At 55.1% G+C, this 17,929-nt stretch overlaps 1 protein-coding gene across 1 annotated transcript; it reads right to left on the bottom strand.

Annotated features, from left to right (window-relative positions):
* Positions 1-252: 252 nt before the first annotated feature.
* RAB44 (RAB44, member RAS oncogene family) lies at positions 253-13,506 on the bottom strand. The gene is made up of 16 exons (XM_036398537.1): positions 13,297-13,506; positions 13,088-13,202; positions 12,674-12,845; positions 12,299-12,442; positions 11,881-11,971; positions 11,670-11,765; positions 10,872-11,059; positions 10,063-10,111; positions 9,681-9,775; positions 8,811-9,205; positions 4,170-4,730; positions 3,611-3,692; positions 3,164-3,278; positions 1,667-1,768; positions 787-863; positions 253-340 (listed from the first exon to the last, which is right to left on the bottom strand). The coding sequence occupies exons 1-16, from the start codon at positions 13,504-13,506 to the stop codon at positions 253-255; spliced, it is 2,580 nt and encodes an 859-aa protein (XP_036254430.1).
* Between the last annotated feature and the right edge of the window lie 4,423 nt (positions 13,507-17,929).

The raw sequence follows: 17,929 nt of genomic DNA, 5'->3' as shown, positions 1-17,929 counted from the left end.
CCTTTTCTGCCTCTTTTCCTAGCCTGTTTTTGGTCTCCCAGAGGAAGTGGTAAAGTTCCCTGAGAAGTATTTTGGAGGGCTGGTGTGCTCTGGGGGAATGGCAGGGGGTCCCCCACAGCAGTTTTTGCTCTCAGCATCCAAGGAAGATCAGGCAAGGAAGACACACAGGAGAAGAGAAGGTGTCCAAGGATTACTTTTATGCTTTTCTGGCTGTTGGTGCAGTTTCAGATCAGTTTGTGGGGTGTCTCTCCATCACCAGCAGCAGCCCTTTTTCTTCTGGGGTGCCTTTGGTACCTCTTCTGCCTTGTTTTTCAATTCATCCTCACGAACTTTGAGCAACCTGAGAGAAAAGCAAGCAAATTAGCTGTGTATTTCCCACATATTTTGTATTTCTGTGCTGTTTGTTTTGATGAACCTTGGTACAAGAGGCCCAGCACAGCTGAAAGGAGTCAGGATCCTTCCAGTTCCATGTGATCCTAGAGCTGTGGATGCTGCTAAAAATTCCAACCTAAATCAAATCACAGACAGAACATGTTTCAGTCAAGCCAGGGAGAAATCAGCAGCATCCCCAAGAGGGTTTAATTCACCTCCTTGCAATGCTGGTTGTTCAGGAGAGAAGTTAGAGCAGTGCTAAATGCTCATCCCAACATGAGCTACCCTGAGTTTTCCCTGACATTTGGGCATGGAGTCTCTGGTGATGGTGACATCCAGTGTTTGGAGTTAAAAAAGCAGAGAGGAAGCCCATTAAATCGAGGACAGGTGAAAAAATCCAAGCACTTGGCTCACCTGGTGAAGCTGACCATGGACTCGAAGACGTTGTGGCCTGAGGCAGCGCTGCACTCATAAAACATGAGCTGGTGCTCCTGGAAGACACAAACCCCCAGTAGAAATGTAATGTTCTTGCACTGGAATAGTTTAATGTGGGAATAAATAGCCATGGGACAGTCCCCATCAAGGGGAAACAGGAGGGAATCAAGGAAACAAATAACTCAGTAACTTATTTACTGGAACATGAGGGTGAAATCCAGATTTTCTGGTTGCTACAACACCAGCTTTTAACACCAAGGAAAAGGATGACTGTGCAGACAGAAGAATTTGGTCATGGGAGCAAACACAGAGAGGCATAACTAGATGTTCCCAACTCTTTTTTTGCTCCCTCTCAGTTTGGTAGAATAAGAATCTATCCCTGATCTTCATTAGCAAAACTGCTCCATGGATTCTGGCCCGAATCCCATAAGGCAGTAAAGGTGAGATTCTTCTCATTCTCCTAATCTAATTTTTATTAGCCATCTATATGTGAAGAGATTAATCAAATTTGATCATTTTAGTATCTTTAAACCAGGATAGTGCTCAGTGGGTTTACTATTTTTATGATGCTGGGAAGATACTCAACACTTCACAGCAAAGATAATCAGAGCTGAAAATCTTTTAATTTACAAATCCAGTTGCATAAACCAATTTACTGGGATGGTGCTGAGGCAAAATTGAAGTGACAAAGGGAAAGCAAGGCAGGGAAGGGTGAGAGATGGATTCAGAGAACATTTTGTCAACCACTGATGCATGAGGGGTAAATTAAGGGCTTTCCCCTTTCTCCAGCTCTTGGGGTTGATGGTGTTGATCCTTAGGTGTCCCTGCCTCGCTTGGCTGGCTGTGCTTCACCACCTACCTTGGCCAGGCATTCACCCTCCTTTGTAGGGACCTGTCTCTGGGCAGCACAGTCGGTTTTGTTCCCAAGAAGCAGAACAGCAACTCCATCCTCTGCTCCTTCCTGAGTGAGAAAGTAGGGAAGATCAGAACAGCTTCAAAATCGTCCTTGAATCCCAGCTGGCCACACTTTCTACACATATCCTGGAACACCATGACTGACACCCACGGATTTGGGCTAACAACAAAACTTTAAATAATTGAATAATTTCAACAGCATTTAAGATTTGTTTTTTTTTCTCCTTAAATCATCTGCCTATGTCTATTAACATGACAGAGCACTGGATGAGTTACACTTGTAATGAATTCACTTTGTTCTCAACTGCAGCAGTCTTTGAAGGTGCTCTAGGTGGGATTTACAGGCACCAAGTGAGGCAATATCCTATTTTGTTTCAGCATTTTTAAACACTGGTTTTATGTCAACTGGAAATCTCTGAAAAGAAGTTTTTAATAGGCCTTGAATAACCTCTCATTCCCTAGGACTCAAAGTGGACTGTTCTTGATGTAAAAGCAACATTTTCCATTCCTTTGCACTAGTTTTTAATTGTTTAAGAGTTTATCATTACCCTACTGGTTCTATCAACAAATTACCCTGGGAAACACTGCCAGCATGTGAGAATCACTTGTATCTGCCTTAAATCCTCCAGGAAAAAAATTATTTTATAACGAAAGTGTGAAAAATGCATATTTATGATTGGCTTTTCGCAAATATTAAAATAACTATTATATGTGTTGTGTTAGAAAGTTATGCTGTATTAATTCTCTTAAGTAGTGTGTTAAATATTGTTTTAGGCTATAACATAATGTTAAAATAGAAACTGTGCTATGTAGGATACTTTTTTTTCCTAAAGAAAGGACTCACACTGAGACAGCAGCCACGGGACACCCAAATCTTTCAAAGAAAGAGAATTTATTGCTCCATTATCAGGAGAAACGAACTTCTTCCTGCCTTGCTAGGACAGGATGACACCGTCAGGATTCAGAGGAGGAAGCTGACGATGAGCAGACAGAATCCTGTGTTTGAATGGAATTTATGCATCATGGATGAGGAGTATGAATATGCAACAGGCCAGTTGCTTTTAAGGGTTAATCGTGGGTCCTTTTTTGGGCTTATGCTGCTCAGAAAGAGGTACCCAGAGGCCCATGACTCTTGTTTCTATTGTCTCATATTGTCCTAATTCAAATCGTCCAAATTATTATTACTCTAATTGTATTGCTATTTTTATAATCATTTTATTACCATTAAACTTTTAAAATTTTAAAACCAAGTGATTGCCTTTTTTTCACACTATCAACAAATTACCCTGGGAAACACTGCCAGCGTGTGAAAATCGTTTGTATCTGCGTTAAATCCTCCACGAAAAAAAAAAAATTATTTTATAATGAAAGCAACGCAGAATACCCTTTCCAAAGGGCTTGGCCACTCCTGTCAGTCCCAAGAGCTTTTCACCGCCCCCACCTGGATGCAGCTGAGCCAGTAGCGCACGTCGGAGAAGGAGTACTCGGAGGTGATGTCGTACATCAGCACCACCCCGTCCGCCTTCCGGAAAAACTGCTTGGTCATGCTGCGGTACCTGCGGGCATTTGGGATGATCACCAGCACGGTCTGAGGAGGTTCTGCCTAGGTGGGATGTGAAATCCTAGCGGGAAAGGTGGGAACGCACGTCTACAAAACAGGCAGCCCCCACATTTGGCTCTTGTCCTGATGGCAGGGGCCATAGGAACAGCCTGAGCGCCAGGTTTATCTTAATTACTTCCTTTATTATGCTTTATCAGATCACATACTGTACAGAGTCCCTCCTTGAGCAATCTCACCTTTGCTTAGCAAAGCAAAGGATATCAATTGCCCCTAAACTACAGGGGAAAAAATCCCAGTTTGTGTCCTTAAGCAGCACCAGCACCTCACCTTTCCTGACCAGCTGAGTCCCACAGACGCAGAGCAAAGCACTTGTTATCCACAACGAGGTTTTTGATCTGGTAATCCAGTCCTGGAAAACACAAAAGAAAATATTTTGATACTGTATTTTGAGTTCTGCCCTGTGACAGAAGATGGATGGAGAAGAAACATGGTGCAGGGTGGTCTGAGGCTGCAGCTCCAGGGGTTGGTCCCAAGTGAGCCTCTGGCTTTGAGATGTTTAATCACTGGATTTTGGGAAGGTCTGTCATCTCACGATGAATAAAACCAGGACGATGAGGAAAGGAGAATGGAGCTGAAAGGCAAAGCAGAGAGGAGAGCACTGGGCCACTGCTGCTAGGAAGGACAAGGAGAAGCAGCATTTCCTGCCCATGAGCACCCAGGCGTGGGGACTTGGTGGTTCTGCTTGGCCCCTGGGGACTGCTCGTACACCACGCTTGGTGTGAGCTGTAACAGGCGTGTGGGGACCACCAGCAGCTTGTGGGGTGGAGGAAAGGGAACTGCAGCTGTGATCTAAGAGAGTTCTTGGAGGGGGCTGGAGGAGACCTACCCACAGTGGCCGTGAGGTGGGGGTTGAAGGTGTCGGCGTGCAAACGGTACAGGAACGACGTTTTGCCCACGTGGGAGTCCCCAACAAACAGCACGTTGTACAGGTGGTCTGGGTCCAGGGCAGCTTTAGGACAACCCTGTGGGGCAGCTCCTGCCCCAGCTGCAGTCACAGCCCCTGGCTCTCCTGAGCTGGGCTCACCTTCCTGGCTCATTTTCTCACCAAACTCTTGCATCTTCTCTCTTTCACCAACACTGATGTCTTTGCTCTGCTCTCCCAAGAGCTGCCTTTGCCCCAGTGAGTTTTCTCTGAGGACCACCCCCAGCTGATCATTCCCAGCATCTCCTGGTTGCACTGCCTTGTGCAGTGGTGATGCTGGCGGCACCTCTTGCTTGGGATGCTCAGCAGGTCCAGCAGCCGTGTGCTCCGGTTCCCTCGTGGGTGGTGTCTCCCCCTCTGGCTGTTGGGTCACCTTGTGAAGCCTCCCCTCATGTCCCTGTGCTGAAACCTGCTCCTGAAGCTCCCTTTGGGCTGCCTGTCCCGGAGCACAAAGCCGCCACACATCTGGAATGAGAACATCCTCCTGCATCATCGTTTCCAGCTTTAGGGGGCTGAGTTGTGACAGCACCTCGGAGACCAGGGAGGCCAACTCAGCATCATCATGGCCCTGGTTTAGTCCTAGACCCTGAGTTTTCACTCCATTCCTCACCCCTGCCTCCAGCCTCTCTCGCTGTGCCACTTCCAGACCATGAGCTCCATCCAGAGGCTTCCCCTCTGCAGGAGCCCTCTCTCCCTGCAGTAATTCCTGTGCCTCCAGGATCTGCCCCTCAGGACCAATGCACGCTCCCAGTTTTGCCTCCAGACCAGGGCCCTCTGCAGCAGTGGCAGCCTCAGCTGGAGGGGGCACATCTGCAGCAGCAGCCCCTTCCCATGGCTTTGCAGTGGGAGATGTGCCCAGACCTGCCTCCAAACCTGGAGTCAGGCTCTGCTCCCCTTCCCACAACCCAGCTACACCCAGAGGTGTCAGATCTGCCTCTGTGCTCCCTCCTGAGCCTGATTTGGGCATCTGCTGGTCTGTGAACAGCTGCACACCAGCATCAGTGCTCTGGGCCTCCAGTGTGTGCAGCCTTCCAGCCTCCTCCTGTGGCTCTGCACCAGGCCCCTCTCCCTGTTGGCCTCCTGCTTCTTCTGGAGCAAGCACAGACTCCTGTGGCAGCCCATTCTCACCTGGTACTTCTGCCCCACCCTCCTCTTCCTCCTCATTTTGAAGGGCTCCTCTCCCCTCCACCCATGGAACCCCTGAGCTGAGGCCCTCTGAGAGCTGCAGATCTGCCTGGGCATCCTCTGCCTCCCCTTCCACCCTTCCACTAACTCTGCTTTACCCTCCTGATCCAGGGGATGCACATCTGGATCCACAATCCCTCCCTGCTCTGTCCCTGAGGATCCAGCCTCATTCCAGACCTGCAGATTTGCCTCTGTGCTCCCTCCTGGTGTCACTCTGAGCTCATCCCCCTCTGCCATCAGCTGCACATTGGCACCACTGCTCTGCTCCTCAGTAGTGTCCAGGCTTTCAGCCTCTTCCTGAGCTTGCACTGTCTTCATCAGCCCCCTCTCTTTGCCTGACCCCTAATCTGTCCATATCAAGCTCAGGCTCGTGTGGCAGCTCATCCTGACCCTGTCCTTGTGCCCCATCCTCCTCCTCCAGCTGAACAGCTTTTTCAGCCTCTCCTCCCCATGGAGCCCCTGGGGTGGCACCCTCATGGAACACCATATCTGCCTGGGCATCGTCTGCCTCCCCTTCCACCAACCCTTCTTTACCCTCCTGATGCAGAGGCTGCACCTCTGGATCCAGTTTCCCTCCCTGCTCTGTCCCTGAGGATCCAGCCTCACCCAAGGGCTGCAGATCTGTCTCTGTGCTCCCTCCTGGTGTCACTCTGAGCTCATCCCCCTCTGCCATCAGCTGCACATTGGCACCACTGCTCTGATCTTCCACTGTGTCCAAGCTTTCAGCCTCCTCCACTGGCTGCACACGTCCATCTGTCCCCCTTCTCTGTCTGATGGTCACTCCAGATGGGTCAGGCACCAGCTCCTGCTTTTGCCCACGCACACCCTGTCCCTGTCCCTCATCCCCAGCCCCATCCCTGGGCTGCACAGCTGCACAGAGCTCCCCTCCACGGGGAGTTTCAGGGCTGGCAGTCACACACAGCTGAGTGTCTGTCCAGGACTCCTCTGCCTCCCTTTCCACTACCTCTGCTTTATCCCCCTGATCCAGGGGATGCACATCTGGAGCCACATTCCCTCCCTGCTCTGTCCCCATGGAGTCAGTCTGGATTAAGGGCTGCAGATCTGCCTCTGTGCTTTCTCCTGATGCTGATTTGAGCTCATCCCCCTGTGCCATCAGCTGCACATTGGCACCGCTGCTCTGCTCCTCAGTAGTGTCCAGGCTTTCAGCCTCTTCCTGAGCTTGCATGTCTTCATCAGCCCCTTCACCACGCTCAGCTACTGATCCCTGCAGATCAAGCTCAGGCTCGTGTGACAGCCCATGCTCACCCTGTCCTTGTGCCCCATCCTCCTCCAGCTGAACAGCTTTTTCAGCCTCTCCTCCCTGTGGGCCTTCTGGGCTGGGATCCTCATGGAACACCATATCTTCCTGGGCATCCTCTGCCTCCCCTTCCACCAACTCTTCTTTACCCTCCTGATGCAGAGGCTTCACCTCTGGATCCAGTTTCCCTCCCTGCTCTGTCCCTGAGGATCCAGCCTCACCCCAGACCTGCAGATTTGCCTCTGTGCTCCCTCCTTGGGTCAGTCTGAGCTCATCCCCCTCTGCCATCAGCTGCACATTGGCACCACTGCTCTGCTCCTCAGTAGTGTCCAGGCTTTCAGCCTCTTCCTGAGCTTGCATGTCTTCATCAGCCCCCTCTCTTTGCCTGACCCCTAATCTGTCCATGTCAAGCTCAGGCTCGTGTGGCAGCTCATCCTCACCCTGTCCTTGTGCCCCATCCTCCTCCTCCAGCTGAACAGCTTTTTCAGCCTCTCCTCCCCATGGAGCCCCTGGGCTGGGACCCTCATGGAACACCATATCTGCCTGGACATCCTCTGTCTTCCTTTCCAAAACCTCTTCTTTATCCTCCTGATCCAGGGGCTGCACCTCTGGATCCACGCTCCCTCCCTGCTCTGTCCCTGAGGATCCAGACATGAGCTGCAGATTTGCCTCTGTGCTCCCTCCTGGTGTCACTCTGAGCTCATCCCCCTCTGCCATCAGCTGCACAATGGCACCACTGCTCTGATCTTCCACTGTGTCCAAGCTTTCAGCATTCTCCTTTAGCTCTAGCCCTGCACCAGCCCCCTCCCCCTGACCCAAGGTCACCCCACTGGGATGAGGCACTGGCTCATGTGGCAGCCCCGGCTCACCCTGTCCTTGTGCCCCATCCTCTTCCTCATTCTCTGGGAGCTGAACAGCTCTTTCCCCCTTCCCTCCCTGGGGGTTTTCTGGGCTGGGACCCCCAGAGAGCTGCAGATCTGCCTCTACCAGTGCCTGAGTTGTACCTGGGAACAGCCCACGCCAGTCTGGGCTGCCCACAGGTGTTTCTGCAGGGGAAGGACCCTCCCTGTGCACTGCAGCAGCCCCTGTTTCTTCTCCCAGCCCTACCTCTGTTTTTTCCTTCTCCAGCTGCACTCCTGGATCCACACCCCCTCCCTGCTGTGTCCCTGGGGATCCAGCCTCACTCCAGCCCTGCAGATCTGCCTCCACCTCTGCCAGCAGCTCCATGTTGGTGCTGCTGGGGGCCTCCATCAGTTCCACATCTGTTCCCCCTCCTCCCTGCCCGTGGGTGGGTGGCAGAGCCACTGCCAGTGGCTCCAGAGCACCCACACTCCCTCTCCACCCTGCACCTCCCCTGGCACACTCACCCTGCAGCTGCTGCTCTGCCTCCCTGGGCTCTGCTTCCTCCACCTCCTCTTCCTCGTCCCTGGCTCTGCTGCTCCCTGCACGCTCAGCTGGGGCTGGCAGCACCTCCAGCACTTTGGCGTCCGTGGTCTCTCCCTGGGGCTGCACCTCCATCCTGGCACGCTCCTCATCCAGCACTCCTGGGCCTGGAGCCACTGGCACCTCAGGGACACCCCCCCCACGGGCTGCTCCCACTTGTGCCTCACCCCAGGATGGGGGCTGTGGCTCCAGGGGCTCTCCCAGCTCGGTTTCCAGTTTCCCAGGGAGCCCCAGTGTGGGGTCAGCCCGTCCCTGCAGCTCTGTGCCCAGGGCCTGCACCTCCAGTGTCCTCCCTGGCTGCTGCTCATCCATGGCAAGGCACTGTCCCACTGCTACACCTTCCTGCCCAGCCTCAGGTGGCCCCAGACCTGCCTCCAAATCTTCTCTCTGGCTTATCTCCACTTCCTCAACTTCTCCCAGGAGCTGTGGTTCTGCCCAAGCTGTTGTTTCCTGCAGCCACCCTGCTCCTTCCACCTCCATCAGGACCTGCTCTGCTGCCTCCCTGCTCTCTCCCAGATGCTCAGCCACGTTCAGCACCATCTCCTCCACACCAGCACCCTTTCCTTGTAGGAATAACATCCTCTGTGCCTCCTCTGGGCTCTCTCCCTGCTCTGCCCCTGGCTCCTGAGCCGTGCAGTGCCCGGCTCCTGCGGACGCACCAGCCTGTGTCACATCCAGAGCACGAAGCTCAGCTGTGCCTGCTCCCTCCTGCAGGTCTCCTTCCAGCAGCTCACGATGGATGTAGCCAGGGAGGGTCTCCTGCAGGACCCCAGGGGTTGTTTCATGGGCTGTGGCTGCCTCTGTCCCCGTGTGGGGCTCAGCATTGTCCCAGGGGTGACAGGCAGTGTCTGCCAGGGCAGGGGGTGCACCCAGTGCTTGTGCCTTCAGATGTTTGCTCAGAGCTGCTATTGCATCATTCATCTCTCTTAGCAAAGAGCTTTGGTCAGAGACACCTTCCTCTTTCAAAGGTTCTGGGAAGGGGTCCTCTTCTGCAGAGCTTGCTTTCTGTGGGGCTCCTGAAAGGTTTGTTTCTGCTGGCAGCATTTCCCAAACCCTGGAAAGGGCAGAAAAGGGGGGCAATGAACCAGCTCCCAGGTCAGGCTCCAGCTCCCTCCCATCCCCAGTCAGTCCCAGAGGGTTTCTGATCTACAGCCTCACCCCATCCCTCTCCAAACCTGATTTTATTTCCCCCCATTGCACTTGGAGTTCACACAGGCAGCAATGGGGGCAGGGGAAAGGGGGATGCACACACAGGCAGCCAGACCCAGGGCTGCATCCTGGCCTCTTCCCAGTACCCATATTGACATTATCAGACAGGAAAAGACAATTCTCAGCCAGGTACAGCCAGTTCCTGAGCCAAGGGAGTGATGAGCTGGGATAAGAGGTGTGAGCTCCGTGGTGAGAAATGAGTGGGTGGGAGAGGAACGCTAAAAGGACAAAATCTCATTGTTTGCCTGGGGAGGGTGGAGGGAGGGCCTGGGGCTCAGCCCCAGCTCTCAGACCCCAGGGGCACACAGGGGACCCCTTACACTTGGTGGGGGCTCTTGGCTTTGCTCTCGCTGCTCTGGGATCCCAGCCTGATCCGCATCTCGGAGCGGAACTTCTCGCTCTTCCCAGGACTCAGCTGCAGGAAACAGGGTGGGAGGAGGAGAGAAAAATACACTTGGTGAGGGAGAATATCCCCCTGAAACGATGTGCAAGTATCCAGCTGTACCCACCCAAAATCTTGGAGGTACAGGAAGTAAGGTGCTGCAACCCCCTCCCTTCCCAAACATCTGCACCTGCCCCGTTTGAGAGAGGTTTTAGGGGAGGCAGCGCTGCAGGTGCTCCCTGTGCTCTTGAGCTCCTCAGCAGTCCCAAACAGAGCAGCACAAGGCCCTGGACCTGTCCCCACACACCCAGCTGAAGTACCTGTGGGGACATTGGCACCACGATGGGTAACTCTGCCACCACTCTGTCCCTGCAAACACAGAGCACAAGGGTCAAAACAGGAACTCCATCCCCTTCACCACATCCACCCCAGCACCAGGGCTGTCAGGGCAGTGATAGGGCAGGTCAGCAAAACCCACAATCCTTGGATCAGTCCTGTTGAGCCCTCCTGGGTGAAGGACACCTGTCGTAGACATCTTTTATGAAAAATCCTTTCCTTCGGATTTTTCCTCCTGAGAAGCTGAGAGGCCTCAGGAACAAAATGTAGCCAATGGTTATCTGCTGCTGTGGAATGCAACAGGTGCATCTGGGATTGGCCCATGTTAGATGTTTCTAATTAATGACCAATCACAGCCCAGCTGGCTCGGACAGAGAGCCGAGCCACAAGCCTTTGTTATCATTCTTTCCTATTCTATTCTTAGCCAGCCTTCTGATGAAATCCTTTCTTCTATTCTTTTAGTATAGTTTTAATATAATATACATCATAAAATAATAAATCAAGCCTTCTGAAACATGGAGTCAGATCCTTGTCTTTTCCCTCATCCAAAACCCACTGTGAACACGGTCACAGACACCCACATCTCTCTGGCACTGCCCTCCAGGCACACATTCATGGTGCTGATAGTCCTGCTTTCTCCTCTGATGCTTTGCACACCAAGCCACAGTTAACCTGCACCATGGGCAGCACTGGAGCACCGTGATGCCTGAGGCCCATCCAACTCATTCCCCATCCAGGAGGAAATGATGTCTGTGGGGAACACAGAGTGACACACGGTCACTCAGCCACTCACCTGGGCTCCCCCATGTGCTCCCAAGCCACTGTAGCCCTCATGGTCCTCAGGTGGCCCTGGGTGTGCTGCAGCTGCTGGTGCAGGTGCTGCAGGTGCTGCTGCAGGGCCTGGTTGCTCTCCTGCAGCTGCTGGTTCTCCGTGCTGGTCGCTTGCTGGGAGCTCTGGAGGCTGCGGCAGCGCCGCTCCAGCTGGGGGATGGCAACCAGGACACTCAGAGCCAAAAATCCCCACGCAAAATAATTCACAACCACCTCCTCTAGAACAGGGCTGAATTTCACACCACCCCCCCACCCCGAGGATGTAGGGGGATACAGAATGGGTAAATGAAGGTGGTATAGAATGCAATCTTATCCACTAGAGTTACAGCTGAACCAATTACTAAAGATTAGGAGCAGGCCTGATGTTAACAGGCCACAGCTGTATAACACATCAGAAGAGTGTTATAAAAGAGTGGATTGGTGGGAACTGGAGTCAGATGGTGGCTGTGAGGACAAGGAAGAGGCAGTGCCTAGAGGAGCTGCCTACGAGAAACATCAAGGCAGTACAAAACTCCTTGCAATGTAATGACAATAGAACCCTTGCACTATAATGACAACACGAGGATGGTGGATGGGAAACCTAACTTGTGTCCTCGGGGGATGGAGGGGAGGGCAGGGATGGGGTGTAGCGGGTCCTGTGTGACAGCCTGCAGCCAGGGGCGGTGGGGACACCCCAGAACAGGCTGTGCAGCAGCATGGGGTTGTTACAGCACAGCCCGGAGACCCCTGGCTCACAGAGGGGGGGTTGGGGGCAGCCCACCTCCATCTGTGCTGTGACCAAGCGCTGCACCTCCCTCTCGCTGGCATCCAGCGCTCGCTGCAGCTCCTCGCCCTGCTGGCGGCTCCGGGCCGTGCTCTGGGTGGCACAAGGACGCTGGCACCCTCTGACCCACCGGCAGCTGCCCAGCGGGCCCGGGGTGCTGGGTCCCCAGGGCAGGGACGGCGGGGGACAGGAACAGCTGGGCACCCACCTGCTGCTGCAGCCGCAGCTGCTCCTGCTGGATCTGCTGCTCCAGGGCCTCGCAGAGCTGCTGCACGTCCTTGTCGTGCTCGGCCACACGCCTGTGGTGACAGCAGGGCCGGGCAGGGGGGTGAGAGCCACTCCAGGACCCCACAGTGCCCTCGGAGCCTCGGGATGCCGGGCTGGGTTTGCCCAAGGGTGTCCCCCAGCACGGATGTGTCCGGCAGTCCGTCCGGCCCTTTTGCCATCGCTTCCGTGACTGTAGAGGGAGCCCGACCCCAAACATTGGCAGAACCTCTGCTCCGGCCGCTGGTGGAGATGCTGAGGGCATCCAGGTTTCTCCACACGGCTGGGGTGGCCCTCCAGGGCCCCACCCCTGTCCCCATCCCTCCTGTCCCATCCCTGTGCACTATCCTGGGGTCACTCACCTGTTCAGAGTCAGCTCCAGAGCCTCCTTCTCCCTCCTGGCTTCTTGGATGCGCTGCCTCATCTTGGCCAGGAATCCCTCCAGGTTGTCCAGCAGCTGGGGCTCGTCCTGCCGGAGCTTCACCCAGAGCTGCCAGATCTCCTGTCTGCAGGGACAGGGGTGTTTTGGGGTGAGCATCCCCCCAGAACCCCCAAAGCCAGGCCAGCTGAGTCACTGAACTCACACTTTTTGAGGTGTGTGAGCTCTGGGGTTGCTGTGACCCCGCTCCTGTGCTCAGGCCCAAGGCACCTCCGCGCCATTTCTGAGCTCCCTGCCCCAAGCTTTCCCCCTCTGTCCATCCTGCAGGACACCCACGGGTGCCAAGCAGGGCACTCACTCTTCAGAGGGGTTGTCTGTGCCCAGCTGCTCTATGAAGGCTCTGAAGTGCCTGCTCTCCTCGCTGTCCCCCTGTTCCAGCACTGGGCTGGGCAGCACCAGCCTCACCCTCCGCGACGCCGTCTTCCTCCTCCGGTGCTCCCTGGCAGCATTTTGGGAGCTCAGGAACTGCCCTGCTGACAGATATCCCAAATCCTCAGTGCCCAGCAGGGCAACAGCAAAGCCCAAACACCAACATTTCCCTCTCCACGGCTTCAACAAAGCGGTTCAGCACAGCAGGACCCTGCTCCTGGTGAGCCAAGGGCTGAGAGCTGGTCATGGGGACGATTCATCCTGTGCCACACAGCAAAGGCAGCACCTCATCCCCCAGGAGAGCCCTGGGACCGTGTCCAGGACCAGCCCAGGCTGCACTTACGGAGCCCGGCCGTGAACTCCTCTGTGCCCAAGCGCCCGGTGCCAGCAGCATCCAGCCCATCAAACACCAGCTCCAGCTCCTCCCTGCTGCATGGCAAACCTTCCTCCTGCAGCTTCTAAAACCAAAGCAAACCAGGGTAAAACCCACCTGTCACAGCATCGGCAGTGACCGTGGCAGTGCTGGAGCCCAGGGCACAGCCCCATCCTCACCTGCACGTCCGAGCGGGTGACGACTCCTGCCTGCTCCGTGTGCCTGGTGCTGAGCAGCTGCTGCACCCTCTGCACTATCTCAGATGCCCATGGTGGCTCCTCACTGGGGCTGGGTGCTGGTGCTGGTGCCTGCCCAGGGCCCTCCTGCAGCTGCTTGCGCCGGCTGGAGCCCAAGCGCCGGCCCTTGGTGCCCGCCCGGCGCTCGGACATGGCCTGGCCTGGCCTGGCGGGGACACTCGGCCAGCCCTGCCCTCACTGGGCACCTTTGCTCCAGCCTGGTGGGAGACAGCAGAGAGGCACCAAGCTGGAAGTTCATTTTGCTGCTGTCAAGGGCCCAAACCTCGATTGCTGAGGAGAGTTTGGCAACAGGAAGGGAAGGGAAGGCCTTATCTCTGATTGCACGGCACGGATGGAGCCTGGATCTGCAGCAGCAACAGCTGCTCCTGCCAGCCCTCCCAGGGACTCCCAGCCTGCTGAACACTCCTGCCACCAGCCAAGCACCCATCCCAAATCTCCCCAAACCTTTCCCATGGAAATCTCTTCCCTGGCTGTGGAGGATGCACAGAGCACAAGGGTAAGCCTGCCAGGAGGTGACACAGCAAGGAAGTGACACCAGGAAAGGACCAGCCAAGGTGATGCAGGAGGTCTGAGCAACACGTGCTGGTCCCACCTGCCTTCTCAGAGCTCAGCAGCACCTTTTAAAGTCCTCCCCCAGTTTTCACAGCTGTGAGTCACCTCCGGGCAGAGCGCAGGAGCCCTTGGCCGGTTTCCACCACGCTGCTGCTCGCCCAGGCTCGTGGGGCCTGAGCTGGGGGCCCCAGTGCCCTGTCCCCAGCCTGGGTGGGTGGCCCTGTCACCAAGAGCCACCATGCCATCCCCTAGGGGGGCTGTTCTTTGTGTGGCAAAGCTGAAACTGTGAGGGAAGGAAACCGTGGGGAGCGGTGACACAGAGCCAGGGCCTTGCTGGGTCTGGCTGAGCCCAGCTCTCCCCTCCCAGCCTGGGGGGACAGCAGCTCCTCCAGCCCTCTGCCCCCTCCCTTTGCCATGAGAAACAGGTCCTGCTGAATCCCAGTGTGCATCAGAAATGGGAACAGAGCCCAAAACCAGCCCCAAACCCTTAAAACAAGAAGAGGGTCTTGTGGAGTTGCTGGAGTCCCACAGGACCAGAAACAGCCTTGTGGTGGTCCCAGCCTCTAAGACAGCAGAAGCAGGAGCTCTGGGGGGCAGGGGGGTTGTTTAAGGCATGGAGAAGACCCTGGTTCCTGTTCCAGCTCCAGGGCAAGTGAGCTAAGCCCACAGCATGATGGAGGTGCTGAACGAGCAGGGGGATGGGATGGGATGGGATGGGATGGGATGGGATGGGATGGGATGGGATGGGATGGGAATTGTGGCCCTCACCCAGCCAAGCAGGGCCCCCCATGGCATCCCAAGCTCCCAGTGTTCTGCCTCCCTCCACAGGACCCTGCGCTGCTCCCAACCCTCAGAAAGGAGCCCCAGCCACAGCCCCTCACAGGCAGCAGGAAAAAAACCCCTTGGATCACAACAGCAAGAAAAAACCCTTATTTCCCTCACTTTTCTCTTCCTGAAGGTGATGCCCAAGCCATCCCCCGAGCAGCAGGACTTACCCTGCCCACGAGGGACGCTCAGAGTGGGGCACAGGGGCTCCCCAGCTCAGAGGGACGGAGCTGCCTCTGCTCTCATCTCTCTTTCTCAAGGCACCTTCCGTTCTGGGTGACACCAACTGCCGGTGCTCACACATTTCCTGTTTGCTGCCTTGCAAGAGGGGTGTGGGAAGGAGCCATCCAGAGGGTCACAGTGTCCCCAGAGTGCCCAGGTCCCAAGGCAGCTCTGCAAAGGCACTGCCAGTGCCATCAGGAAGGGCAGCAAAGTCTCCATCCTTTCCTGGTTTGCCATGTCTGGGGCTGGGCGGGGTTTGGAGTGGGGGGAAGAACAGCAGACAAAGAAAAAATGTTATTTTAAGACTCCAAATAACCCAAAATATAAGATTATCTACAGCCTCCAGATTATAACATCCTACCAAAGACAGAACAACGTGAAAATCCCTCCTGTGGAGGCTCTTTGCCCCCAGAATTTGAAGATGTCCCTCCTGTGCTGTTCTCCGATGGTTTTTTTAAGGCTCCTGCCTGAATTATAAACTTGGCTTTAAACCCACTGTCTGGTCATGGGCTGCAGCCACTCTGCCTCATGAGGGACAGGGGAGTCAGATGGACCAGAGGCATTTTTCCTGCTCTTTAGCTGCAAAACACGAAGAGAACACAGGCAGGAGGAAACTCTGTTATCTCTAGGGCATAACTCGAACAAACATCCCCTGGCCCACAGCAGAGCCCAGGCTCCCAGGGCAGGAGCTGTGGGCTGGGAGCTGATGTGGGCTTGGTTTGGAAAGCCAGGAGTCTGCTAAGGAAGGCAGGAGCCTCCCCAGAAATGGAGAATGTAACCCCTCCCCACCCCTCTGAATTGCTATAAATTTTAGATTAAGGGGCTCTCAGGCAAAAATATGGGAGCAGGAAATAACAGTTCTTTAATAGGGAAGAAAATAAAATAAAAAGATAAAATAAACAATGCAGTAAATCAAACCAGCACTGTCAGAGTCAGAACCCAGCCTGACACCCTGTGGGTCAGGCTGTTGGCAGCAGAACCATTGGAATTGTGGCTCAGCCCTCCTGCAGTGCCAGGGCTGGTTCTGCTGGAGCAGGGATCCTGGAGAAAGGTGCAGTCTCTGCCTCTGAAGATCCAGGGCAAGAGGCAGCTGCTGTTCCTCTGGGCAATCCAGTGCAGAAGCTGTGCTGGTGTTCCAGAATCTCCAGATTATATCCAGGTAGGAATGCTTGGCTCCTCCCCCTGGGCTCACATCTCCCAATGGGATGCTGTAGTTCTTATCAGCCATGCAGGGACATTCAATGGCTGTTATCAGCAGATGTCCCCTCTCTGGAGGGAGGAGTGACTGTGGTCACTCAAAAGAGATAAGGCAAATTGCCCACTTGACAAAAGATAATCTGCCATACAGATGGTAATAGAGAACATCTTTCCTTGCAATCTGGAACAATGCCCCAGCTCTCTCTGCCCACCTAAACAGGTGAAATCCCTCTGGGAACCAGCCACACCCTGCTCATTTGCTGTCTAACCTAAGGGAGCAGCAGCCAGCTCAGGTCCATCTGCTCCATCAGGGCCAGATTAAGCTCAGCTGGTTCTTCTCCACACTCTGGGCAAAGCTGCTGCTGCTGCTCACCCCAAACTGAAGCATCCCCTTGGTCAGGCTGTCCCCTCACCCTCCAACCCTCTGCAATGTTTGCTGCTGCACAGAAAGGCTGGGTTTTGGCTTTCCCCAAGGATTTGAGGAGAAAATTTTCCTTTTCGAAGGGAAAACCCGAAATATCCCTGGGATAGCTTGATTTGTGCCCTCTGCCCAGCAAGGCTCTGGCATCATGCTTCCAGTGGATCAGCAATGGTCACCACAGCCCAGGGGGGAGGGCACAATCCAACCCCAATGAGACCCCCAATGAAAGGGGATTGATGTGGACAAGGGAAGGGAAGCACCCGAACCTCCCCCTGTGAGGGTTTGACCCTCAGCATCCCTGCTCTGTGCTGAGGCTGGGCTGGGGTGGGAGCAGCAAACACAGCCTGGGCTGGGAGTGGGAGGTTTCCATCCTTTCCCCAGCTGCCATCACTGCTTTGTGTCCCAAAGCTGGGGGGACACAGTCCTGGGGTGTCCTGGGGACTCAGAGCTCAACCCTGCAGAGTCCAACCTGGCTGTCCCCAAAGCCACAAACACAGACAAGGGGGGTTCACTGATTTATTTCTCATTTCCTTCATTGCTCCTGCTCCTGGCAAGCAGGAGGTGACAGCAGAGGGGAGCTCCTGGCAGCAGCCAGGGGGGTTTGGAAGGACTGACGTAAGGGGAAAGATTACAGGGGCTAAATCTGTAGGGTTTGACTCAGCAGCAGCTCAAAGGCTGAGTGTGTGTCAAGGGTCTGTGAGGATGTCACCCCTCACTCCAGGGACAGGCAGAGGCTTTAGGGACCCTCAGCTGAGCAATGACACGAGGTTGTCATTGCCATCAGCTTTCTTTTCATCTGGATCCTCTGCAAATCTGGGCATTTCTCACATTAACCAGAACCTGAGTCTGCATCCAAGCCTTGCCCAGTCCTCCAAGGACTGAGACATCCCTGACACCCCTGGGATCTCAGTTCCACCCAGAAAAATGCACATTTCCAGCAGCAGTGCCAGCACGTGCTCTTGTGTCCCCATCCCACAGCGTGGGTCACCCTTGTGGGCCCCCAGCACCCTTTAAAGGCACAGGGAGGGGAGCAGCTTGCCCATGGCTAATGGCCACATGCTGAGGGGCAGGGGGAAGTCACAGTGGGGCAGGGGAATGATGGGGGCAACAGAGGAGCCACAGGGAGCCCCCAGGGACACCCCACACTGCTGGGGACACGGTGGCAGCACCAGACCACGGTCCCCAGGGAATGGGGTCAAGCACAGAGGTTGGGGCAAGGCTTGATTCCTCTCAGCCCTCGCAAAGGCAGATCCCAGCTCAGGGCTGCACCCCCAGAGGGATCCCCAGCCCCTGGAACACCCCCCTCCCTCAGCCAGGCCCTGCTCCCATCACCCACAT

This window comes from Molothrus ater, chromosome 25, assembly GCF_012460135.2.
Source record: "Molothrus ater isolate BHLD 08-10-18 breed brown headed cowbird chromosome 25, BPBGC_Mater_1.1, whole genome shotgun sequence".
Lineage (NCBI taxonomy): Eukaryota > Metazoa > Chordata > Aves > Passeriformes > Icteridae > Molothrus > Molothrus ater.
Note: the sequence above shows the minus strand (reverse complement) of the source record. Positions and strands in the feature narration are given on the sequence as shown.